The 26,030-nt window shown below is 44.6% G+C and overlaps 1 protein-coding gene and 1 non-coding gene across 2 annotated transcripts in view; both read left to right on the plus strand.

Annotated features, from left to right (window-relative positions):
* The window catches only part of SPRED2 (sprouty related EVH1 domain containing 2), a 149,674-nt gene that overhangs the window by 86,874 nt on the left and 36,770 nt on the right, over positions 1-26,030 (plus strand). The window contains exons 3-4 of the mRNA XM_068232324.1: positions 10,408-10,576; positions 15,352-15,416. Coding sequence (XP_068088425.1) covers positions 10,408-10,576; positions 15,352-15,416 — 234 coding nt within the window. The remainder of the gene's footprint in view (positions 1-10,407; positions 10,577-15,351; positions 15,417-26,030) is intronic.
* LOC137505479 (small nucleolar RNA SNORA42/SNORA80 family) lies at positions 24,546-24,680 on the plus strand. The gene has a single exon (XR_011020090.1). It is a non-coding gene; the product is annotated as a small nucleolar RNA SNORA42/SNORA80 family (small nucleolar RNA).

Below are 26,030 nucleotides of genomic sequence, written 5' to 3' on the forward strand. Positions count from 1 at the left end.
TGTCTGAGCGGTTTGCAAGCAGATTCATGCGCGTTTTTGGTCGTGTTTTGCAACATTGTATTTTTTTGCCCAGCGGGTGCGTAGCGTTTTGCGTTTTTATCCTGATTGGTCCTGTGAATTATTTTTAATTTTGTTACAGTGTGCTGAACCGCAAAACGCTAGCAAAACCGCTCAGTTTAGGTTTTGCTGAGCGTTTCTGCTAGCGTTTCAATACTTTACATTGAAGCGCTAACGCTCCCAAAATGCTGCAGGTCCTGCGTTTGCATATCTGGGAAACGCAAACGCTCCTGTGGAAGTTGCCCCATCCATTAACATTAGCCCAGTGTTTTGGCAAACTGCTAGCGTATCGCAGTGCTGCCAAAACGCTGCCAAAAGCGCTCCTGTGGGTTCCAGCCCTAAGGCTTCATTCACACTGGAGTGCTTTACTAGTGATTTCAGCTTGTCTGTAAATCACTAGCACTTGAAAAAGCTCTATGGCAATGCAAATCATTGGCAGTGCGATCCCCAGTGATTAGTGATTTGCTGAAATCTCAAACATGGTGCATGCATCATTTTTGAAGCGATTGCATTTAACTGTTAAGACCCACACTGGACGCTAGCCTTTTGAAATGATGATTTTTTTTTTTGCAGTAAACACGTATTTTTGACTGTACATTTTCACAATTTTTGAGGTAACGCGATTAGCGTTTTTTTTAACATTGCAATTGCTCAAAAATCACAAAAAAGTGCTGCATGCATATTTATCGTGCATCACCAACGATCGCCTCAGTGAGATCACTGCCATGTACTTTACATTACACTATCACTTTTTTAAAAGTGCTTTCGATTGCCGACGATCCGTAGGAAACACCTGCAAATCGCCCCATTGTGAATGGGCCCTAAAGGAATCACAGAATGCAATCACTCCAAAAGCGCTTTCCTGTACAGTGAAAAATCACAGGAATATCGCTTTGCAAAACACTAATGATTTTTCTAGCGTTTTGCGATTCCCAGTGTGAATGGGGCCTAAAAATAGCATTGGCTGAAGTAGGACTAGGGTGATTTAAGGCTTCATAGTTTGATGCGTTCTAGATAAGAAAACGATGTAGATGACTTGCCTTGCTTTGCTTTCACAGAGCAGGTTGAGACACTGGTAACTTTCTATGTCATCCTAGCAGTCAAGTCTGAACAGCCCTCAGTGTTATACAATAACCCATACCTCACTTGTTTGTGCTCCTGCTCCCCGCACTCCAGTGTGATCAGGTTATGCACATTGTTATGTTCTGCAAATCATTTTAGATTAAACTCTGTAAGGTGGATGAGCTAATGTGCTTTTGCCAGGAGGATTATGCATGTGTCTTATAGTAAGCAGAATATTATACACACCCTAGGTGTGGGCTGCTGTTTAACCCTAAGGGTGAGTGAATTTGGCTCTACACACCCACCTATAATTTCCTTTATTTAGTAACCTAACCTATAGCTTTAGCAAGTATTTTTCTTACCTAAGGCAAAGGGTGAGCCCCGCCTTTCCTCGCTTGTTCTGCTTCCATCCCAAGATAGGAAAGTGCGTTGCATGTACGTATTTTCACTAATGCTCATTTCAGGCTTTCATATAAGTTGACTTATGTAAACTATGACTGTATAATGAGGTGTGCCAGGCAGTGCAGATGTAGTCAGTGCTTGGTAGCATTTTATTCAAGACCTGCTCCCTGTAAAACCTGAAGGACAGAAAGACTTTTTTTTTCTTTTCAGTGTGCTGTTGAGTTTGATGATAATTTGTCTGTAGCAACTGCCAGTTACCATACTGCATGGGAGTTACACCTATACTGTGTGCAGGAGATAAGAATTTACCCCAGAATGCACTTCAGTATTTGCAATGGTTTGAATTGTAGGCAGGGCTGTGGAGTCGAGGAGTCGGAGTTGGGGCAATTTTGGGCACTCGGAGTTGGAGTCGTTGATTTCATAAACTGAGGAGTCGGAGTCAGGAGTCGGGCGATTTTTGTACAAATTCCACAGCCCTGTTAAGTATTAGACTAAGGAGTCGAGGAGTCTGAGTCGGGGCCATTTTGGGGAGTCGGAGTCGTGGTTTCATAAACTAAGGAGTCGGAGTTGGAGTCGGAAGATTTTTGTACCGACTCCACAGCCCTGATTGTAGGGCTGTGGAGTCGGTACAGAAATCATCTGACTCAGACTCCTCCGTTTATAAAACCACTGACTCTGACTCCAGGTACCCAAAATTTCTCTGACTCCAACTCTTTAGTCTAATTCTTAACAGGCTGTGGAGTTGATACAGAAATAAACTCACTCCACAATTTATGAAACCACCGAAACTAGGTACCAAAAATTGCTCGCTCCAACACTGACTCCACAGCCCTGGTGAATGGGCCGTTCCACATCCTGGAGTCTAAAGCCACATGCATCATACAAGAACTCTTGCATTAAAGAGACTCTGACCAGTACTGCAAAGTACTTAAAGAAGCATACCATTCTGTAGCTTGTGCTCTCCTCTATTTGATGCCTGAATCGCCATTCTACACCAAATAGTTTTCACTCAATTTAAAAATCGCGGACGCCATCTTGGCTATGTTATAACTTCGGGGTCCCCCCTGTCCAGAGGAGTAATCCTCTCTAAAAGAGAGGTGCATCACTGAATGAAGCAGGAAGAGCGAGTGACACACATGGCCATTGCAAGAGGCTCCACCAGAGGGGTCATAGCACGACTTTGTATGAAGTCGTCTGGCCCCATGCATTTTATAGCGGCAATACCAGGGGGAGTTTGGATAAAACAAGTGGCTGGTAAGTGTGCGGACACACTCAATTGGTCGTGGGTGTGCTTAAAGGCGAGGCGAGAGGTGCTCGGAGTCCCTTTAAAGCTCTTTTCAAATCTTGAACAATTACAGGACACCATCTACATGGAGTTTGCATTAGGTTTTTGTGTTAGGGCCCTTTTCCACTAGCAGTCGCTAGCGTTCACGCTGAACGCTAGTGATTGCTGAATCGCAATTCCGCCGATTTCCCGACGTTTGCGGCCGCGATTTTGCTATGCTATGCACTGCATAGCAAAATCGCGGCAAATATCGCCCCGCCGCGCGTTCGCGTTCCCGTCAAAAACGAATCGCGGTAGTGGAAATGACCTACCGCGATTCCTATGTTAAAAAGCAAACCGTAGCGATTGTAAAATACGTGATTGTATTTACGATTCGGCTAGCACAAACACGCTGGTGGAAAAGGGCTCTTAGTGTGATTTTCCTCCAGGCATTCTGGGTTCCTCCCACAACCCCAAAACATACTGGAAAGGTAAGTGTTTTACTGCCGAAAAATTGGCTTTTGGCTAGATTAGAAACATTAGACTGACTATGCTAGGGATACTTTTTGAGCTCCTCTGAGGCACAGTTAGTGACAGAGCTGGGGACTCTGTAAGGTGCTTGCAGTGTAGAGAAATACAAGAGGGGGAAGGGGGTTAGTAAATTTCTGCTTCATTAGAAAGTCCTGTTCTCCAGAATTAGTCCCTTGTCCGAGTCCATTGTTCTGAATGCCCATTTACTGCAACACATTTCTTAATCATGTGTGCAGGATTGTGCACACGCTAAGTGGTTCATGGTTGGTCAGGACCATCTCGCTGAGAATTCAGCATGTGTATGGCTGCCCAAATGCATCACCGAGTGATCCGGGGTGCACGCTCATCTTGACCAAGTGTGTTGTTTCCGCCGGTCACGCCACTCTCCCATTGCCGCGGGTCCCTCTCTGTCCTTTAATGTAAACGTTACATCAATTAACCCTGTCCATTAATGTAAGCCAATGAGATTGGTTAACAGCGATGGCAGGGTCAGGAGCCAATGAAATCCGCTCCTGGCCTGCTCACACAACTCTGCCGTCATATAGACTGCAGCGCCGGTGAGTTGCCTTGATGGGGAAGCAGTGGGACCGCACGGCGGCAGTGTTTAAAATATACATCCTGAAAGAATCCGGCAGCCACAAGCAGGATGTAAATTTCAACCGCGCTGGTCCGGAAGCGGTTAAACAGTGCAAATTTTCTGGCTGTCATGCTGATCCTCTGCCTTCATAATACTTTTAGCCATAGACCCTGAACAAGCGCTCAGATCAGATTTTTTACTTAAAGGGAACCTAAGCTGAGAAGGTTGTGTATTTTTCCTTTTTAAATAATACCGGTCGCCTGACTCTCCTGCTGATCCTGTGTCTCTAATACTTTCAATCACAGCTCCTCAACAAGCATGCAGATCAGGTGCTCTGACTGAAGTCAGACTGGATTAGCTGCATACTTGTTTCAGGTGTGTGATTTAACCTCTACTGCAGCTAAAGAGATCAGCAGGACTGCCAGGCAACTGGTATTTTTTAAAAGGAAAACTCCATAGCCTTCTCAGTTTAAGTTCCCTTTAAGTTTGACTGCATTAGCTGCATGCTTGTTTCAGGTGTGGGATTAGGAAACTGACACCTGAAAGATCAACAGTTTGCCGGTTAACTGGAATGGATTAAAAGGAAATGAATATGGAAGCTACTATATGTCTCTCAAGTCAGATGTCCTTTTTAATAGGAGCAGCCAAGTATCGAAAGATGAAAAGATTGTAGTGTTTTGGTCTTTTTTTTTTTTGTAGAATTCATGATTAAAGAGAACCCGAGGTGGCATATTGTAATCCTAATAGGACCCAGTGGCATGTTGTGTGTACAATGACATGCCTCTGTGACATTCTGACCCCCCCCCCCCCCCCGCCGCCCCGTGCTCTTCTGTCCCCCCTTAAGATTGCCAGCCTAGCGACAATCTGCTTGTCGCTAAAATGCTTTATTTATGTGAGACTGTCAGTCAGCCTCTTCCACACCGCCACCTCCATGACAGGCTCCCCATGCCGCTCTCTGCCTCTGTTAGCTTCCTCCAATAGAAAGCCAATTCACGACCCGGGAAGTACTCCTGGGTCGTGACTTGGCTTCCTGTTGGAGGAAGCTAACCGAGGAGGAGAGCGGCGGGGGGAGCCTGTCATGGAGGCGGTGGTGAAGAGGCGGCCGTTTGACAGCCTCACATAAAATAAGCTAGGGACAAGCAGATTGTCTCTAGCCTGGCGATCTTTTAAGGGGGGACACCAGAGCGGGGGTGGACTGACGGAGGCGATACAATGACCCAGAGGCATGTCATTGTGCACACGACATGCCTCTGGGTCCTATTAGGATCTCAATATGCCACCTTGGGTTCTCTTTAAGACTCCTCGAGAGCATAACTACTTCCTTATGTTATGTGGCCAGTTTAGATGAACCTCACTTGATGATGTTCCGTGAGTGGGAAAAAGAAAACCACGTAAACCCCCCACAGTTGTCTGTCTGTTTTTGCTGTCCGCTATGGAGCATGTACAAGTTGTAGGTAGGCTGCAAAGCACTGGAAGGAACAGGGCCTTTAAAATGTGGGCTGGATGTGTCTGTTGTAATGGATTTTGTGACCATCTTAGAGAGGCCAGCATCCTGACTGGAAGCTGGCCCTCGGGAGAAAACATCGGCAGAAATCATGGGATTGGAATGAGGGGAATGTTCTCCAGGAACATACAACTGTCACACGATACAAGCTATTTTGTCTCACGTTTGCTATAATCTCGCTGAATCTGAGGTATGAAAGTAGATCATCTTCAGGGACTTTTCACAGTTAAAAGTGCTGCGTTGACACGACATGCCGGGGCTGCTTTACTTGGGGAGTGTGGTCATCCACATCTCAGCATTTATACTGAGGTACTTTCAACAGTACATTTGTATAGTTTTGTGTAGCGGTTTCACTGCGGTGTCTTTTACTCAAGCTTATGGACCATCCACCACTGGCAGGGACTCTCCACTGTAGGGTGGCATGCTACAGAGCTGGGGATTTTGCCATTGAACTGCATTATGGGTAAATGTCCTGGCTTTAAATCCCTAGTGTAGTCATTTGTTTTTTTATATGCATTAATGCATGAAAAGTTTTGAAAATCATTTTTCCCACACTAAGGCCTGGTGCACACCGAGCGGCTTTTTCAGCGTTTCTGCAGCCGCTTGCGGCTGCGGATCCGCTTGGTCAATGTATCTCAATGGGGTGGTGCACACCAGAGCGGGAGGCGTTTTTGCGAAAAATGCCGGGGTGAGGCATTTTTTGGATTTCGGATGCGTTTCTGCCTCAATGTTAAGTGTAGGAAAACGCAAACCGCTCTAAAAAAACGCCTGTTCAGAGCAGTTTTGCCAGCGTTTTTGTTACAGAAGCTGTTCAGTAACAGCTTTACTGTAACAATATATGAAATGTACTATACTGAAATCCGCTGCAGCAATCCGCAAAACGCTAGCAAAACGCCATAGAAAAATAAGAAAAAGCGTTTCAAAATCTGCTAGCATTTTGCGTATCTGCTAGCGGTTTTTGGTGTGCACCAGGCCTCAAAATGGAAAATTCCACCAATTTATAGAACCGAATTCCCATTCTGCTTCCTCCCACTCAATGATAAACACTCCTCCTTTAGTTACCTGAACCTGCAGGAGGAACACAATGGGGGGAAGAGGCGCCCAATGATAGATTAAACTGTGTTAAAAAACAGCTAAAATAATAAAGGGAGAGGTGGCTTACCTCAATAATGACACATTTATACACATATGAAGTTTAATTATGCACAGGCAACACGTTTTGTGGGTCCAACGCCCAGTTCCTCAGGCCAAATACAGTGCCAGAGATGTATCTAGAGCCAAGAACGGAGCACCTCTCTGGTTGGTTTCCCCTTGCAACCTTCCTTTGCGAGTACCGCAACCCTTTTCTTTACGTTTGCCATTTAACTTGTGACGTACTGCACCATTTGGGCTCCTGTTGTCTGTTTTCTTTTTTTACAACAAGCAGAAGGAAGGGGAATAGTTAATTGAAGGGGCTGTCCGAGGCTCCTGTGTTATACAGCTAGATATGTGTTTATGTTTACAGGTCGGATTCATTTAGTTGAGTGGTTCTAACACATGATATATGGTTCTGTGTGACCATTGGTCAACCTGTTATTATGGTGATTTTGGTTTATGTGTATTTGGCTGCGTTTGAGGTCTCTGTCCCGCCTCTCCCCGCCCTCGCCCCGCTTTGGGCCCCACCTTCTGTATGCCTCCCGGGTCGCGCTGTGCGCTTCCTGGTCGGCATTTGATACGCATTTGCGTGTCAGCGGGTGGGTCCTGCGCGTCCTCGCTCTGTGCTGGGGGGCGTGCCTTGCGACGTGTCGTCGCTCGGCGCGTCCCTTTGCTCATTGGTGGACGTGGGCGGGTGCGTGGGCGGGGGTGGGCGGGTCTTTGACACACGCGGCGGCAGATATAGACGCCATTATGGCGTGCATTTTGGTATGTACGGCTGTCCGCCTTTGAAAAAGCCGCGAGAGGCGGCGAAACATGTCAGGCCCTCCTGACAGCCTCTAATCCATCTTCAATCCTTCTGGAGTACACCTATAGGAGCCACCGGGCCTCAGTGCAGTATCATCATTCGGATACTAAGATGGTAACTATGGACTGTTGACCCATGCTTGAATGGACATTGATCCACTATGCATTCATCCATTTTTCATGCTCTGCATTAACATCTGCCTGGCTTATTGCATATCATATCATCTGCTTTTTGCTTCCCTGCGATTGGGGGATATCCTGGACTTCAATGTGTTATGTCTACACTGCACCTGTCATGGCTTGCTGATACATGCATGAACTGCCATTGATACATGTCTGTGATTCAACTGTGATGTTATTCCTTTGCCATGCTTTACATCCAGGACCTGCATGGCTGACTGCACAGCAAATTCACACCTGTTGATGTGCTCCCTGCGATTGGGGGAACTTTGGAACATATATGTGCTTGTGTCTACATTCTACTAACCAGGATTTCAGGATCATCAATGCTTGGCTTACTAATATCACAGAGCTGAAATTTCCATATATAAGGCCATGCAATAATTGGATGATATCACTCATATCTGTGGATCTGGAACTTGTTACATATACCGTTCTGATCATTACTGCACTGTATTTGGCCTGTCTATCTGAAAGTTGGACTCCTTTTCCTGTGGGGGTTTATATTGAGGACTGCAGCCTCATTAATTCTCACTAGGATGTGTTTCACCGGAGGGATTTTTTATCCATTTTAGATCTTTTTCTAGATTGTTCTATATGATAGTGTTCTACATGATAGTGTTATGTGATTTCATTAATAAAGTTTTTGTAATTTTTCATGCACCCAAGAGCCAACTCTCTTCAACTTTTATTTAGTATTTTCACTTCGTTGGCAGGAGGCATGAGATTTGATATTACTATTCATTGTGGTCTGTTTTTATATCATTTATTGTCCTGACCATCCCTCTCCCAAAAACATTTGAGCTATTGATGTAATATAGTTAATTGAAGGAACACCTACATGCTGGCTTGATAATTAGTCTTTAATGGGGGGTAGGACTGTAAAGTTTCGTACTTACGTCCAAAAAAGCGCATAACCTTCCCACTGAATGACCAACTCATTTGCATACTGAAAGCAAGTGGAATGATGAACTACACGATATAGTTACATTCAAAACACGTATAAGTTGTTCAAACGACTTATACATAAATGGCCAACTGCACGATATCAGCCCAACAGGTGTGTGAGTTGATCTGCCGGTTAGATCGGGCAAACTGCCTGTTATCAGTTGGCCATTTGCCGCTCATACACATGCCGGTACATCGCCCAACATACTACAATCAGACGACAATGGGGTAGTGGAGCAGGTGTATAGGCTTTAAAACAGATTTGGATGGGAGTGACCAGGCAGCTAGAGGTTGTTGAGGAGGAAATAACATTAGATGATTTTTTTTTTTATTATTATTTTGCAAAAACTGTGTAGTTTTCTTTACAAAACTTGTCACGTGTGATTATTTTAAATTCTCCAATAACTGCATTTTAAAAACTGTATTTTAATTTGGCCTTTAACCACTTCAGGACCACAGACTTACACCCTCCTAGTGACCAGGGCTGTGGAGTCGGTACAAAAATACTCCAACTCCTCAGGTTGGGATTCCTCCGACTCCTCTAATTTGCATATTACAATCTTCTTGATTGAACGTATGTAACATGAAATGCATCCCTTACATGCCAACCCTTAGGAATTTTAAATAAACTGAAGTGAGAGGGAGGCTGCCATATTTATTCCCTTTTAAACAATACCAGTTACCTGTATATCCGGCAGATCTACTGCCTCTAATACTTTTAGTCATAGACTAAAACTAGTCCTTGGTAAGAGTACTTGTAGAAGACAGGAACAAAGAACATCTATCAGGCCCTAGGCAATGTAACTGTGGGTACATGTAAGAGTGATGTGCAGGTACTCTGCAGGGGAATGAGGGGATTCTTCCTCTATTACACATTCTTCATGCACAATCTGAACATGGATAAGGCCTAGGCAATGTAAGTGGGTATATGTAAGAGTGATGTGCAGGTACTCTGCAGGGTAATGAGGGGGTTCTTCCTCTATTACACATTCTTCATGCACAATCTGAACCAGGTTTATCGGTGATAGACAACACCTCTGTGTTCAATGTGCACAACATTCTCAGTGGATTCCCTGCAGCTTTGTGGAGAGTGCATATGTAGAGTATAGTACTACTGTGTAACAAAGTAAACCTGAGACAGATGAAATTAAAGTTGTATACATACCTAGGGCTTCCTCCAGCCCCCTTCAGGCTAATCAGTCCCTCGCTGTCCTCCGCCACCTGGATCTTCTGCTATGGGTACTTGAGCCAGTCGGGCGTAGTGCGCATGCACACACTCCGCTGCTGGGAGCGTACTACACCTGCGCAGCACTATTGCGCAGGTGCAGAATGTTCCTGGCTGTAGGAGCGGCACGTAGGTGGACTGCGCTGACTGGCTGAATTACTGGGACTCATAGCAGAAGATCCAGATGGCGGAGGAGTACAGCGACTGGATTAGCCTGAAAGGGGCTGGAGGAAGCCCCAGGTATGTATAACACTCTTCTTTTCATCAGTCTCAGGTACCCTTTAATTCTTAGTCCTCAAACCAAATTTTAACAACATATCAAATTATTTGATTTCATGAGCAAAGAGAGCGCATACATTTTGCATAAACCAGCATCAACGCAGAATTATTTCCATCTCATTGACCATCTCTATTAATGACACAGCTACACATTAGGCTTTATTCTTACAGCATATATGTTATTTAGTATAAAGAAGAGATTCCTGTGTACACATCATATATACAGTCACAATCAGATATGTACATCGGACTTTAAAAATATGGAGACTGCTTTATTGAAGCAGCACAAGTAACTATTTTTTGATTGTATTATTTCATTTTTGTGGACTAAGCACAGCTATTACTGTGTGTATAAATGATTTATGATAACTTATCTAAGAATTTATTTTTTTTAACCTATGTTCCATTTACTCTTTCTGTGTATTTCAACCATGTAGGTGTTATTGGAATGCTATTTAAAGAAGGATTTGGTGTATCAGAAGGCCACTCCAACGTTCCATCACTGGTCTGTTGATGAAAGAAGGTTCGGCCTCACCTTTCAGAGTCCTGCTGATGCACGAGCCTTCGACAGAGGAGTGCGCAAAGCAATTGAAGACCTCACAGAAGGTAATGAAACCTAAGACCCGCATTCCAGCTATTCTTTGCCTTGGGGTGTGGAACTTGCGTGATCCCTCACATTCTTCTGTTCCCTTTTTTTGTGCTGGTGTTACCAAAATACAACCCTCAAGCTGCATGAATGTTGGCAAGCAAAGAAAGGAGGGCTTTTCAAATTTGTCACAGGTTGTATAGATGTAGGAGGAAAGGATAAAAGTAAGCATAGAATCCCTCTAGATAGAGGAACAAGCAGTGCAGTCCAGTGCCAAGCAATCTCTGTTCCTGCCAGTGTATCGTATTGAGAATCAAGCCACCTGCCCAGTAGTCTGAGCTTTCTGGCTGCACAAATATTTAAAGGGAACCTCCACCCAAACAGTTAAAATGTATGTAAGACTTAACTATAGTTACTTAAAGGATACCACAACTGAAATGTGACATAATGAGATAGACATGTGTATGTACAGTGCCTAGCACACAGATAACTATGCTGTGTTCCTTTTTTTCTTTCTCTGCCTGAAAGAGTTAAATATCAGGTATGTAAGTGGCTGACTCAGTCCTGACTCAGACAGGAAGTGACTACAGTGTGACCCTCACTGATGAGAAATTCCCCTTTTTTACCTCTTTCTTGCTCTCAGAAGCCATTTTCTGCTAGGAAAGTGTTTTATAGTTGGAATTTCTTATCAGTGAGGGTCACACTGTAGTCACTTCCTGTCTGAGTCAGGACTGAGTCAGCCACTTACATGCCTGATATTTAACTCTTTCAGGCAGAGAAAGAAAAAAAGGAACACAGCATAGTTATCTGTGTGCTAGGCACTGTACATACACATGTCTATCTCATTATGTCACATTTCAGTTGTGGTATCCTTTAAAGTGGACCTGAACTTGCACTGGACAGGAGGAAAATAGAGAGAAATGCACCCTGTATGTATTTAGAGAGTTTAGCCTGTCTAAGGCCTGAGACACACTGGAGAACACTTAGCTGCCCATCAACGCTGCGTTTTCGTTTTGTCTTTTTAAATGCACCAATTGACTTGCATATTTATTACCTATAACTGATACAGAGTATGCAGCCTTTCTCTATCGTAGACTTCAGTTTCCCCAGTATAATCTTGCTGTCACATACTCCTCTATCGATAAAAAGACTGAAAGGCTTATGTGTTGCCTAGCTCTCTTAAGGAGAATCTGTAAAATGAAAAGTGCCCCTGGGGTGTACTTACTTTGGGAGAGGGAAGCATCTGCATCCTAAGGAGGTTTCCCCATCCACTGCAGTAGCCTGGATCCGGTACTGGCTTCCCCTGAAAATCTGCGTGGACAGTAGCGCCCGTAGCATGTGGCAATATTTACCTTTAGATCCAGCGCAGTACCATCTTCCCCATTGGGGTCTGGCAGAAATAGCCCAGTCCGATCGGGGCTGCTCTGCTGTGCAGGCGCAAGACACCTGCGCTGTAAACCGGAGCTGCTCAGGCTCGGCTGTTTCCGCCAGACCCCAAGGGGGAAGTTGGTACTGCGCCGGCACTGGATCCAAAAGTTAAATATTGTTGTCTGGGGGTCCCAACACTGAATCGGGGCTTCTGCAGAGGACAGTCAAAGCCGCATTCGGGTCCAGAGGCTTCCCTCTCCCGAAGTAAGTACCCCCAGGGTCACTTTTTTATTATTACAGATTCTCTTTAACAGTTAGCACTTAGAGAAGTGAATGGACAGTGAGAGGTTATTTCTGTACACTACTTAATAGAACAAGCCAGATTTTGGCTTTTGTAAACTTGCAGTATTGAGCTTTTCAATATTGTTCACATAAATAGAGCAAAACTATTGAAATGGTTAAATTGAAGTGCTGCTCAGGCTTTTTCCATATCAGGTTTCTGCTTTAAGCCACCTAGCCTACCTGAAAGAAAGGTAGGACTTGTTCAGCTAGAGACTGGCGGGGCGCCCAGGAAAACTCAGTTACACATTTTTTTTTCCCCTTTCAATAATGTACTAAAAACATGTATTCATATCTTATCTCTTCGCTGTGACTGCAGCAATTTGCCCATAAGGGGAAAACACAGAGCTCTCTGAGCACGATATTGTTCAGGCAGCCACTAAAAGGTTTCATTTTCTTCTTTCTTACCATAATTCATCCTTGCGGTATGTTTACTGTACGCCTCTCTGCTACTGTCTCTCTGCTGCCTCATGTAGTGCAGCCTCTCTCAGGCCAGTAACTCTGGGCATCGCTTTGTAGTGTATTTTGAGACCAAGTGAAGATGGGCTAGAGCACCTGTCAGGCTTTTTTTGCTGCCTGATTCGGGAGTTTTGTGAGGGCCCTGTAATAGGGACAGTAAGGGCCGGTTCACACAGGCTTCTGCCCAGCCTTCGCGAGCTTTCGATTGGCGTTTTTTGTCCCCGCAGGGGGATACCAAGCAGTTGCTGGACCGATACGTAGAGGGCGCACTTATCTTATGCCAGACTGGCTCTGACTGCCGGAAGTGCGGGGACCCAGTTCCCGAAGCTGGGGCAGCAGAGTACGGCGGCGTGGGAGCGGATGGGGCTGGAGGAAGCCCCAGGTTTGTATAAAATATTTTTAATTCAAGAGCTCTGGTACACTTTAAGGCTGTTTGAATGCAGCCTGGCTACATTACCATACAAGCTGTACATTCTCAGATTAGATTTACGTTGACTTAAAGCGGATTGGAGATGAAAAACTAACTACAACAAGTAACTTGTCTATATATTTTATCTAAAGTTTAGATAGTTTACACAGCAAATCTAGCTGCAAACAGCTTCAACATTTTATGATTATTTATTCCTGTGATACAATGAGGGCAGCCATTTTCTGTTTGTCACATTGTCACAGGCTCAGGGCTGGAGATGCTATCCGCTTACCTGTGTGTAAATTCAGTCCCCTCTCCTCCTCCCCTCTGCCTCTGAAATCTCTGGCTAGTAACCTCCTCCTGCCCAGACTGAGCTCCCATAAGCCCTTGCTATAGTGCCAAGGCACAAAAGGAGCTGTGGACGAGGCTTGTTTAGTTTATAGGGAATTAGAGTATGAAAACAAAACAAAACAAAAAAATTATTTGGCTTGAGTAATGCCCTATAAACTATATGAAAGGAACACAATTATGCAATGAGTAAAAGTTTATCTCGGATCCACCTTTAAGCTAAATCTACATGCAGCGATCCGGCAGCTCGATTAGCCGCCGGATCGCCTGTTCCGCGTCCCCGCTCGCCCGCGCGGGATTCGATACCCGCTCGTCCCCGCGACGCGCCGCTTATCTTCCGCTCGCTTCCCTGCCATTGTCCCCTTGTGGGGAACGAGCAGGGAATTGGCGCCGGCAAGATCCGACCTGTCGGATCTTATCAATCGAGCCGCATCAGCGGCTCGATTGATAACACACATCGGAGCCTCATCTACGCATGTAGATGAGGCTTAAAGAATATTATACGGTTTTTCCTGTTTCATTTACTGTGATTACCGTATATACTTGCATATAAGCCGACCCCCCAACTTTTACCTGAAAAACCAGGGAAAAATGATTGACCCCCATATAAGCCGGGGGTAGGAAATGCTGGCCGCCTTATTCCCCTAGTGTGTCCCAGTATAGCTAGTAAAGTGCCCAGTATAGGTAGGTAGTGCCCCAGTATAGCTAGTATAGTGCCCAGTACAGCTATTATAGTGCTCAGTATAGCTAGTAAAGTGCCCCAGTATAGCTAGTATAGTGCCCAGTATAGCTAGTATAGTGCTCAGTCTAGCTAGTAATGTGCCCCAGTTTAGCTAGTATAGTGCTCAGAATAGCTAGTATAGTGCTCAGTCTAGCTAGTAATGTGCCCCAGTTTAGCTAGTATAGCGCACAGTATAGCTAGTAATGTGCCCCAGTTTAGCTAGTATAGTGCTCAGTATAGCTAGTAATGTGCCCCAGTTAAGCTAGTATAGTGTTTAGAATAGCTAGTATAGTGCTCAGTATAGCTAGTAATGTTCCCCAGTTTAGCTAGTATAGTGCTCAGTATAGCTAGTAATGTTCCCCAGTTTAGCTAGTATAAGTGCTCAGTATAGCTAGTAATGTTCCCCAGTTTAGCTAGTATAGTGCTCAGTATAGCTGGTCCGCCGGTCCCCCGCTCCCCCCACGGCCACCGCCGCTGCTATTACCTTTCCGCATCTTCTATTCCCCTCTCCGTGCTGCTTCTAAACATTCACAGCAGCGTGCCCGGCGCTGCTACTGTGACGAGCGGCGAGCCAGGAAAGAGCGGTTCCCATAGTAACAGGAAGCCGCGCTCTTTCCTGCCTCGTCACAGTAGCAGCGCCGGGCACGCTGCTGTGAATGTTTACAAGCAGCACAGAGAGGGGAATAGAAGATGCAGAAAGGTAATAACAGCGGCGGCGGCCTTGGGGGGAGCGGGGGACCCGCGGACCAGTGGAGGGGGGGACCCGCGGACCAACATGACTCGCATACAAGCCGACCCCCCAACTTTTGGCCCCCTTTTTGGGGGTCAAAAATTCAGCTTGTATGCGAGTATATACATCTTATCTTATATCTTTATCGCCTTAATTGATCCCTATTCATTGTATAGAGTTTGTATTTTGACAATCGCGTAATGAGCTCTTTCAGTAAATTAAATTTACTAAGAAATGAAGGGAGCCCCAGTGTGGGATTTTCAGACAAACTGGTCATATGTGGTATAGGAGCCATTATGCTTTATTCAGTAGCATTCATCTGTGTTTATAGAAACAAATATTGCAGTGAAATTATGGTGTGGAAGCATGAAATATGTCCTAATTGACAGACTTAATATCAATATTTTTATTTTGTTTTAAGGATCCACCACATCGTCTTCCACTATTCACAATGAGGCTGACGTTGGGGACGATGATGTCTTTGCAGTAAGTTGCTGAAAACCTTCTCTGAGCAGAAACTAGAAGCCATGTACCCAACTGAAGGATTTCATAGCTGGGATGTACTGTATGTGTGTAACAAATTGTCAGAGCAGTATTTTGTCATTATCACATGCTTTTCAAATGGTAACATTCTCAGGGCCCTTTTCCACTAGCAATCGCTAGCGTTCACGCTGAACGCTAGCGATTGCTGAATCGCAATTACCGGCGATTCCCCGACGTTCGCGGCCGCGATTTTGCTATGCACTGCATAGCAAAATCGCGGCAAATATCGCTCCGCCGCGCGTTTCACGTTTCCGGCAAAAACGAATCGCGGTAGTGGAAATGACGTACCGCGATTCCTATGTTAAAAAGCAAACCGTAGCGATTGTAAAATCGCTAGCGGTTTGCGTTTTTGCGATTCAGCTGGTTTGCGCTGGTGGAAAAGGGCCCTATGTGTAAATCTGTGGGCATTGGTCTCCTGCTAACCTATTGGGACACTTTTACAGGGTCACACAAGAGACAAGATGAAACCACACATATGCCTACTGCTTTTCTTCAGCTGGCCTGATTGTCATGCTGGGTACAAATGAGCTACATTTGTAGCTGTCGCTAGCACACTGGAGCGTGTGCGCGACAGCTCGGCGACAGCTCATTGCCAAGTCCCTCTACATCCACACGGCAGCAGAGGGATTAGCGATGCGGCGGAAGCTGTCACCGAGGTTCCTCCCACCCCCGCCGGAAGCTGTGTGCGGGTTGCTGACGCTAGTCCGCTATACACGCGCCAATTGCCTGGCGACAGCAGTGGTTCGGGGCGCGCGCGCGCCATACTCACGGGCGACCTGACGCCGCAACACGTGGTTGCGGCAACAATTGTAGCCCGTGAGTATGGGCCATTAGACTGGATAGAGAGGTACAATGCCAGTTGCTTGCCACCAAATAGCTTCCTGCTAAAATCTGGGGTGCAATGTGATCACTATCTGATCAGCTTTTTTGATTGGGCGGTGATTGACTTGGATAAGACACTTCCATACCCATTTTTATTTTGCGCTTTTCTCCTGCCAGACTCAAAGCGCTAGAGCTGCAGCCACTAGGGTTCGCTTTATAGGCAGTAGAAGTGTTAGGAAATCTTGCCCAAAGTCTCCACACTAAAAATTTCTTGCATAAAGTTGCCCCATACTACCTGCGGCGCGATGTGGCGGAAGTGGTCATGGCAACTCTGCAGTGCGTTGCAGCACGGTACGAGTGGGACCTTGTGGCAGGCATTTGATTTGGAGTCTATGACACTGCAACAATCTAAGGTGCTGGCGGTGCAGTGGAAAACAGTGACTTACTTCCTATCCAGCAGGGAGCAAGTCACTGTTTGGGGGTGGAGCCATGCATATTACCCTGTCAGCACAGGGGAATGGTGCGGTGCAATTGTCCTGCCAATCGCACCACACCATGGGCTTGATTCACTAAACCGTGATAACTCATATCATGTCCGTTATCGCGCGTAATTGCACATTTCTGTGCAAAAACTGAGAAAATTTGCGATTGCGCACGATACTTCGCGATCGCACGCAAATGTGGAAATGTGCGCGAAAATGGTCGTGACATGAGTTATCACAATTTAGTGAATCAAGCGTGATGTGAGACTAGCCTGAGGGCTCACCTACACAATTTGTTCAAATTATTCAGAATCTGTTAGTCCTTATATTACCATGTGGAATTGGCCATTTAAAATTGTGTGTACGCACCTTTACACAGCACTGACATACCCCTTCTCTCTTTTCCCAAGAAATGTACTTTATGTGTATAACTGTGGGTAGTGAGGTAAACTTGCCAACAAAGGACAAAAATGTTGCAGGTTCCTAACCCTTACCTACTGTATGATTGAAAAATGACTTTCGAATTGCTGTTTACCACCGCGGAGGCCCGTTGTCAGCCTTTATTGCTTGATTACTTGGGAAGTCAGCTGAACCCTACAAACTGGAGACGAAAAGAAATCCTCTCAAACTTAAAACATTTGAATCCTTCCAAAGTGTGGGGAAAAAAATGAATAATACTGCCTGGAGCACCACTTAAACGTACTGATTGACATTGGCTTCTCTTACTATTGAGTTAAATGGCAACTGAAGTGAGAAGAATATGGAGGCTGCCATATTTATTTCTTTTTAAACAATACCAGTTGCCTGGCAGCCCTGCTGATCTATTTGGCTGCAGTGGTATCTGAATCACACCAGAAACAAGCATGCAGCTAATCTTGTCAGATCTGACAATGTTAGAAACGCCTGATCTTCTGCATGCTTGTTCAGGGGCAATGGCTGAAAGCATTAGAGGCAGAGGATCAGCAGGATAGCCAGGCTACTGGTATTGCTTAAAAGGAAATAAATATGACAGCTTCCACATACCTCTCTCTACAGTTGTCGTAAGTTGATAAGTTGCTTCTCTCGGATGATTTTTTTGCTTTATGAGATGGCACATCCCAAAAGCTGTATTGTAAATAAGCAATTTCTCATCTTCTCTCCAAACTCATTCAGATAGATGGGTTGGCCAGCTGTCTTAGAAACTTTTTAAAAGTTCTGAAGTTGATATATTTATTAAGATAAAATGTTATGGGCCCTGTAGCTAGTGTTCTGATGCAGCAGTGAATGGAGTTTTTCCATTGACCACTATTGGACAAACATGCTGCCCCTTTTTCCCCATCATTGTTTTTAAAAAATATAGTTTGTATTTAAAAAGCAAACAAACACAAGAACATGTTAGTATGCATCATTACACAACATTGGGGAAAGTTGCCCCGACTAAAGACATGAATAATCCAATATTCATTATTCAATGTTATTCATGTCTTTAGTCAGGGCAACTTTCCCCAATGTTGTGTAGTTGTAGCTATTAGCCCTTGAAGACACATTATCATGTGTGTTATTTTCGCTCTAACAGTTGTGATACTGCTAGTATGCATCATTATCACAGCTGAGTACAGCAAAGATACGGGATTGAATTTTTGTGGGCAGGAGATGTAAAAAGTACTGGCATTACTAACTTCGGGTCCCCAGTTAATGTTTGCACACACCTTTGATGGATGTCACCGATCGGGGTCCCATCCCCCTGGGCGACATCGCTGAGCCGGTAGTGGATGGATAGTGTACTGATTAAGGGCACCGCCTTTGACATGGGAGACCCGAGTTCAAATACTGGCTATGGACAGTACCTATTCAGTAAGGAGTTCAAGGCAAGACTCCCTAACACTGAGCACGTCCCAGTGGCTGCAGCTCTTGAGCGCTTTGAGTCTGACAGGAGAAAAACGCTATACAAATATTCAGATTATTATTATTAAGGCAGAGGGACTACAGAGCGGCACGTGCATGATGTAAAGCATTGGGTGGAGGAGTGCTGTTGCTAGGGGTGTGTTGATCCACAGAGTGTATCTCTTGGTGTCAAGGCCTGCTGAGCCGGACGCTATCGGCTGCCTCAGCCGACTTAGGTCAGGCATGTGTATGAGCCTATAGCAGCTACATCCACCTTTAGCCCTCTCCACGTGTTGTAGATCAGATTACAGATCAATATCCAAACAAGAGAGATGAAAGTCCAGCACTGCTGTGGCTTTGAGCAGGGCAGCCACTGCTATGCCATCCACCAGGTTTGTGGACCCTTGATTGTTGAGATCACTGAGGTGTCAGCACAGTAACTCAAGAAAGCCACAGCAGTGCCGGACTTTCATCTCTCTTGTTTGGGGATTGAATTTTAAGCTTTGGAAGATCAATAATAAAAGTCTTGAAATGCTATGACCAGTATGTTGTATGAAGCAATTTTGGGGAGTCAATCCTCTCCTACTTTTTGAGCAGTGTTCTTGCATCCACCATGATGGCGTGTGCGAGGTGCTTCCACTCATTGTGACAGCCTCTTACACACTCCTAGGAGTTCTGGTTCACCACGAGCTTGCTGGGTAATCTGTAACTCTGGGTGCTTCAAGTCCTACCCCATAGAGCCACATTAATCCATGCCATGCACTGATGATGATCAACCAATCCAAAACAGTCCGTATGCATGTTGGGTTATTGTGGCTCTGTACAATCAACAAGCTGACACTTCATTGTATTCCAGCGGTTCTGGAGGTGTGGTTAGCTTACAGGGACTACGAAGGATGATTTGCATATTCAGCAGTGATGCATTGTGGGGGACATCCATATGCTCACTCCAACCTGAATAATCACAGATACCTTCTGTTTTTTAACATTTTAGTAAGAGGGCTTTTTGGTCCTTTGTAGCCCCTTACACACTCCTACCGGTAGGCGTTTTGGTTCACCATAAGCTTGCTGGGTAATTTATAATACTGAAGAGTACAGTGGTCCAGCTGCAGCAGGATCAGACAAATCTATTCCTGCCATTCACAAATACCAGCTTAGCATTCCCATGTCTACCTCCCTGGAAGTGAGACGGGGACATCTCTCGGCCCTCATATACTCAGCAGATGTTCCAGTCTTCTGCAGAGAAGCCGTTATCTGAAGCTTATAGATGGAGTGGGCCACGAGTCTGGTGAGCGGTGACTTATGCAGATAGCCTGACTCCTACATTGTGCAGGATTAAAAAGCGTCTTGTATATTTTCTCAGTATTAATACGGCTCACTTGGCAGCTACGGAGCTTTAGTTGTGGTTCGTCAGGTCAAAGTAAAATGATTTTTTCACTCCTCCGGGAGCTCCGTATAAAAATAAAAATGCTTCTGCCCTTAAGGCAGCATCACATTCCACTCCACTGCAGTAGATGAATCATTGAAAATCCAAAGCGAACATGATCTTAGTGGTCAGATCAACCAAGGTCAAGGCAATACAAGGGAGGAGCGTATTGTCCATGGTGTTAAATCGGTGAGTCATCTGCTTCCCTTTTGAAAATGTAACACCCTCTCTTCCTCAGCAGGAATATCAAGTGCACTTGAAAGGTTAGCAATAGTGAAGGACAACTGCATAGCTAACCAATAATTCATTAGGTTACCAGCCTGCTTGTGTGAGCTAGCCATTGTGCCGCCTACAGACTGTAAGGCAAAGCCTGGTCATTGGAGAGGTGTGTATTGAGAAGTCCTTTCAGGATCCCTGACCAGATCCTTTCAACAGTTGGTATTCCATTCCCATCTGTTCTTTTGTCCCAGTTTTTAAACAGACAAACAACAGCAGGCTGGGTTAAAAGGTGACTTCCTCTGCTCCAGAGTAAAGCTATCATTAGCAGCTGCTTCCCAGCTACCTGCCAGAGTGATTTATGGAGCAAGATAGGGGAGGGGAAGGAGCACAAGCCTTCAATGAACTGGATGGGCTTAGCTGTTTCTATCCCTGCTAGACCATGCTGCAAGCCAGCCCGCGTAACTCTGCACTCTGCCACTCCCTGCTAGGTAGCTCAGCTTAGAAAGCACAAAAACGTATAAATCATTTTATGGACTGTTCGTAATGACTGCATACTTTCATTATGTTTGCCTTGAGGCAGTTGTTCTTTGAATATTGTTTCCGTAGCAAGGTGCAGGTTTAATATGCAAATGACGCCTTAAAACCGAAGGCATTTGCAATAATTCAGGTTGGAGTGAGCATTGGATGTCTCCCAAGATGCATCACTGCTAAATATGCAAATCATCCCTTTGATGTCGCTGTAAGCTAACCACATCTCCAACATCGCTGGAATGTGATGTGTTAGCTTGATAATTGTACAGACCCACAATAATCCAACATTCATACGGACGGTTTCAGATTGTTTGATCCTCATCAGCGACATAGATTAATGTGGCTCTATGAAGTAGGACTTGAAATACCCAGAGTTACAGACTACCGAGCAGGGATGGTCAATGAGAAGCAAATTATTCTGAGTTGATGCAAATTTTTATGCAAATGTATGCAGCTTGAAAATGGACCAATACATTTAAACCTGGGTTTAAATTGATTGGTCCATTTTCAAACTGCATATATTTGCATAAAAAGTGCATCATTTCGGAAGAATTGATCATCCGTACTATACCCAGCAAGCTCATGGTGAACCAGAACTCCCAGGAGTATGTAAGGGGCTACAAAGGACCTAAAAGGCTTCTTGCAAAAATGCTATGCAAAACAAAAGTTTGCCTTCTGAAAACAGAAGGTATTTGCGATAATTCAGGTTGGAGTTAGCATTTGATGTCTCCCACGAATATGCAAATCATCCTTTGTAGCCCCTTACACACTCCCAGGATAGTCTAACTCAGCATTTATGAGAAGGCATTGACAGGTCTTGTGTTGACTAATTCAGCCAATATGATTACAAAAACCATTTACATGCATTGGTGCTTCGCTTGTACAGCCTTGTCTTACAATGTTTATTACTGTATTATGCATTTGTGTAGGGCTGTCAAATTTTCTGCAGCACTTTATTATTCTTGATTGTATTTATAAAGTCCCAACATGTTCCGTAGCGCTGAACAATACATAAATAGGAAGACCGACAAGGTACAGGATAAATGATCGTGCAACAGAGTTTAAGTCTTAGAGACCACATAGATCAAGTCCACGTTAGTCCACAGGAAGGGTACCCCGATGAAGGGATGCATGATCAGGTTGGATACTCTAGGTGGGGAGGACCCTGCCAGAGGCTTACAATCTAAAGGGGTATATTGATGAGTTCATGTTGAATAAACTTGCAATCTCCGTTAAAGACTAAAGTTGCCTATATAACTAGCGCTGTATGGACAGATCGACTATGAGACAGATCTCTCCTTGATCGAATCTGATCAGAGAGAGATCTGTTGCCTGCCCATGCACCACAGACCGATTCTCAATAGATTTCAGCATGAAATTCATCTGGAATCTGCCAAGCGCTTCCACCTGCTTGGCAGCCTTCCATATGTAGAAATCCCCCCCCTCCCCCCCCCCCCTAGTGCACATGCAATGACTGCTGACCATGTGGCACGTGTGTGATATCACGGAGGTGAGGGCGGAGAAGGAGGGGAGTGGCACTAGTGAAACAGATGAGTGTACACTGCAGAGGGTTGGAGTGGCCGGTGGTTTGTTACATACGTTTGTCAGCCTGATATCGAACCACCATGCACCAGCATGCTTGATCGATACAGGCCTAAGATCAACTGAATCATTAATCGGGTGTGTTAGTTGTGGCACAGATTTTCATCCAATTCAGTAAAATTATTAAATCAGGTGGTCGATTGGAACGTAAAATCACTAAACACCTTTTTAAATATAAAGGCAATGTTTGGGGCGGTGTTAAGCTGGCCATACACAAGTTGATTATGGCCAGATATGTAAAGCTGATTGCACACTGATAGATTCCTACAAAAACGCAGCTAACTTAGTTCTGATAGATTTAAGCAGAAGTCTGTCAAGCTTCACCCATAGTACTGCTCGATGCAGTACAGCACTATGAGGCCAATGACGCCCCACTGTCCCTGCCTGACCCATTCACCGGGATTTTCCCACATGTCCAATCAAACTATCAATCAATAAATTGTTCAAAATTCTATTGGACGGGGATCCCAAAAACATCCCAATAAGTTAATTGGCTTCCCTCAAAATTGTCCTTGACCGCTGATGAACATAGGATTATGTTAAAAAAAAATCGCAAATCAAATCACTATTTCTTTTTGCTTTTACTAAATAAAAATCGATCTGATGTCATATTAACAACTAGCCATCTGATTTGATCAGTCATTACATCTTCCACCCACCAATCAGAAATATTGATATGTATATGGTCAGCCTTGGCCTACCAGTGTGTTGTTTGATGTAGAAGAAAACTCGCATAAACACAGTGGAGTCCACAGTCTCAATGCAGATAATGTTTCGGATGGGATTTAGATCTAGGACTTCAGCGTTGCAAGGTGAGCGTGCCAAGCCAAGTAGGCACAGTGCCGCCTTTGTTATCAGTCTGCTTTGAAAGTCAGTGAAGGTGTGCTGAGGATATTTATGGAAACCACTTTGTAGAATTGAAATGTTTGTGCACTAAATGCTCAGCCCCATTCTCAGAGCCTTGCATGTGGGTTTGTGAATACTTTCAGAGAATGGATTGATTGGGCGCCCCTTTCTTGGACGGTCAGAGACACGACTATGCACTCTGTAAAGCACTGCAAAATATGTCAGCGCTATGTAAATACACAATAATAGGGACAGCACAGTGGTGTAGTGGTTAGCGCTCTCGCCTTGCAGTGCTGGGTCCCCGGTTCAAATCCCAGCCAGATCAACATCTCCCGTGTCTGTGTGGGTCTCTTCGGGGCACTCCGGTTTCCTCCCACATCCCAAAAACATACAGATAAGTTAATTGGCTTCCCCCTAAAACTGGCCCTAGACTATAATACATGCACCGCACCATACATACATAGACATATGACTATAGTAGGGACTAGACTGTGAGCCCATCGGGACAGTTAGTGACAAGACAATATACTCTGTACAGCGCTGCGTAATATGTTGGCGCAATATAAATATTAATAGAATGGCACTACTTACTTTAGATTCCTTGACCCATCTGGATCTGTATCCATGTGTTCTTCTAAAACTGATTATTCATCAGTATTTCAAAAAAAATGACTCACCACCTGACTGTGATAACCTGACACTCCATTAGTGGCAATCTTAAAGTGATCACAACCTTTTTTTTTCCAAAATAAGATAACTAAAAGAGAGGGCCACCTCAGGATCCTACTGAGGCTTCCATTGGTGCTCCGATGTCCCCCATCGCTGGCTCCCCTCCTCTGTTAGGAGTGCGGCAGTGCATATTACCATGGAGCTGCTCGTACACGAGCGGAACTGGCTTACTGCGCATGCACAGTTGGGCTCGCGCAGCTACTGCACAGCCACACTGCAGGCAGTGGAGCTATGTGGCCCTGATAGGATTAGCGACATGCCTTGTTGCTAATCTTCCAAGTGGGCGCATTCATCACTGCACCGAGGCAATAGGATCCTGAGGCTTCTCTCTCTTTTTAAGTATCTCATTTTGTAACCAAACTTCAGCTCCGGTACACTTTAAGGCCAAGTATAGGTGAAACAAGGGGTTAATTTGGTAGGTGTTTTCCCTCAGGGGGAATAAACACTTTATTATAATAGGCGTAGCTCAGTGGTTAGCCTTTCTGACTGATATATGCTGTGGTGATCCTGAGGACCTGGTTCGAATCCCACATCCTCCACTAAAGTTGTTCAGCATGGAAATGGATTTATGGTGGGATTTGTTCGGTAATCCCCCTCATAGTGTACCCCATGCTAAAGCAATTGCTGCTCCGAACCATTGGCAGGTTGCTTTCAGTGGACCTGACTACTTAAGTGAGCTGTACAGTTGTATTTTTTTTTTTAATATTTTTTAATAAAATATATAAAAAAAAATTTCCTGTTTTTAATAGATTTTATAAAAAAAGAACAGTTTTTACATTTTTTTATTTCAAAGTTTTCATGAATGATTGCTGCTATTTGCTAAAGCAGTAATCCTTCACCTGTAAACATGTACACAAGCGACGCCAGCGGCAACATGAGTGCACAAGCATGCACTCAAGTGCACAGTGGTATCTTTTAATGCAGGATGTGAATTTTATGTCCCGGAATGTACAGGAGGACCACTTAGGATGTGAAATTTACGTCCTAAGGACCATTCACACTGGGGCAATTAATGGGCGATTACCGCTAATCGCCGTCGATTGCTAGCGCTTTTTAAAGCGTTAGCGTAATATTAACTAAACGGCGGTGATCTCACTGCCTCGATCGTCGGCAATTCACGGTGATCGCCAAACGCGGTGCGTGCAGCACTTTATCGAGATTTTAGATCTAAAATGCTTACAATGCTAGAAAGCATGAATCGCGACCGCTCAGAAATCGCGAGAGTGTACAGGGATTTTACCGCGTTGATCTAGTTTGCTTGTTAGAACAGACCCTTAAATCTAAAGTAGTTATTGCACTGGTTGTACTTGACAAACCGGGGCTTCTCTGTACCTATTAGCACTCACTGGCATGCAGCACTAAGATGATATCCTCCCATAGCTAGAAAGAATCTACTTTCCCTTTTCTTCGGGAGTTTTATCTATGAGGCAGCCACATATTCTATTCTGCACTTCTGGTTTAGCTGTCATAGGCCATCTATATTCAGTATAGAGCATTCCTCTTATTGGGGATTATTACATGAGCGATCTGGCTTGTGGAGTACATCTGTAAGCAATAAAACTACATACATACTTTAGATTTTCCTCAGCTGGAAAATCTATTTTGGTGCTGACCTCTTCAGTGATCCACCAAGACAGATCACCCGCACCCCGTCTTCTTTCATTCTGCAGGAAGCCCCCACAGTGTGGTTCCGCTCGGATGTCTGTCCCTCCCTGTCCGCTGTGCAGTACCCCTCACAATTCCAGACTATTGTTTTGGCGCCAGATATTTTAAGTGTGTACTTAATAGCACGCTTTAAAAATTATCTGTAGGCCCCATTTACATTGTCCTCTCAGAGCTCAATTGATGCATTGTACAGTGTCCCATTGACCAGGGGTACTTAAAGCGGATCCGAGATGAAAAACTAACTATAACAAGTAACTTGTCTATATATCTTATCTAAAGTTTACACAGCAAATCTAGCTGAAAACCGCTTTAATAGAATATGATTGATTATTCCTGTGATACAATGACAGCAGCCATGTTGTTTGTAAACAT

Source organism: Hyperolius riggenbachi, chromosome 4, assembly GCF_040937935.1.
Source record: "Hyperolius riggenbachi isolate aHypRig1 chromosome 4, aHypRig1.pri, whole genome shotgun sequence".
NCBI classification, from domain to species: domain Eukaryota; kingdom Metazoa; phylum Chordata; class Amphibia; order Anura; family Hyperoliidae; genus Hyperolius; species Hyperolius riggenbachi.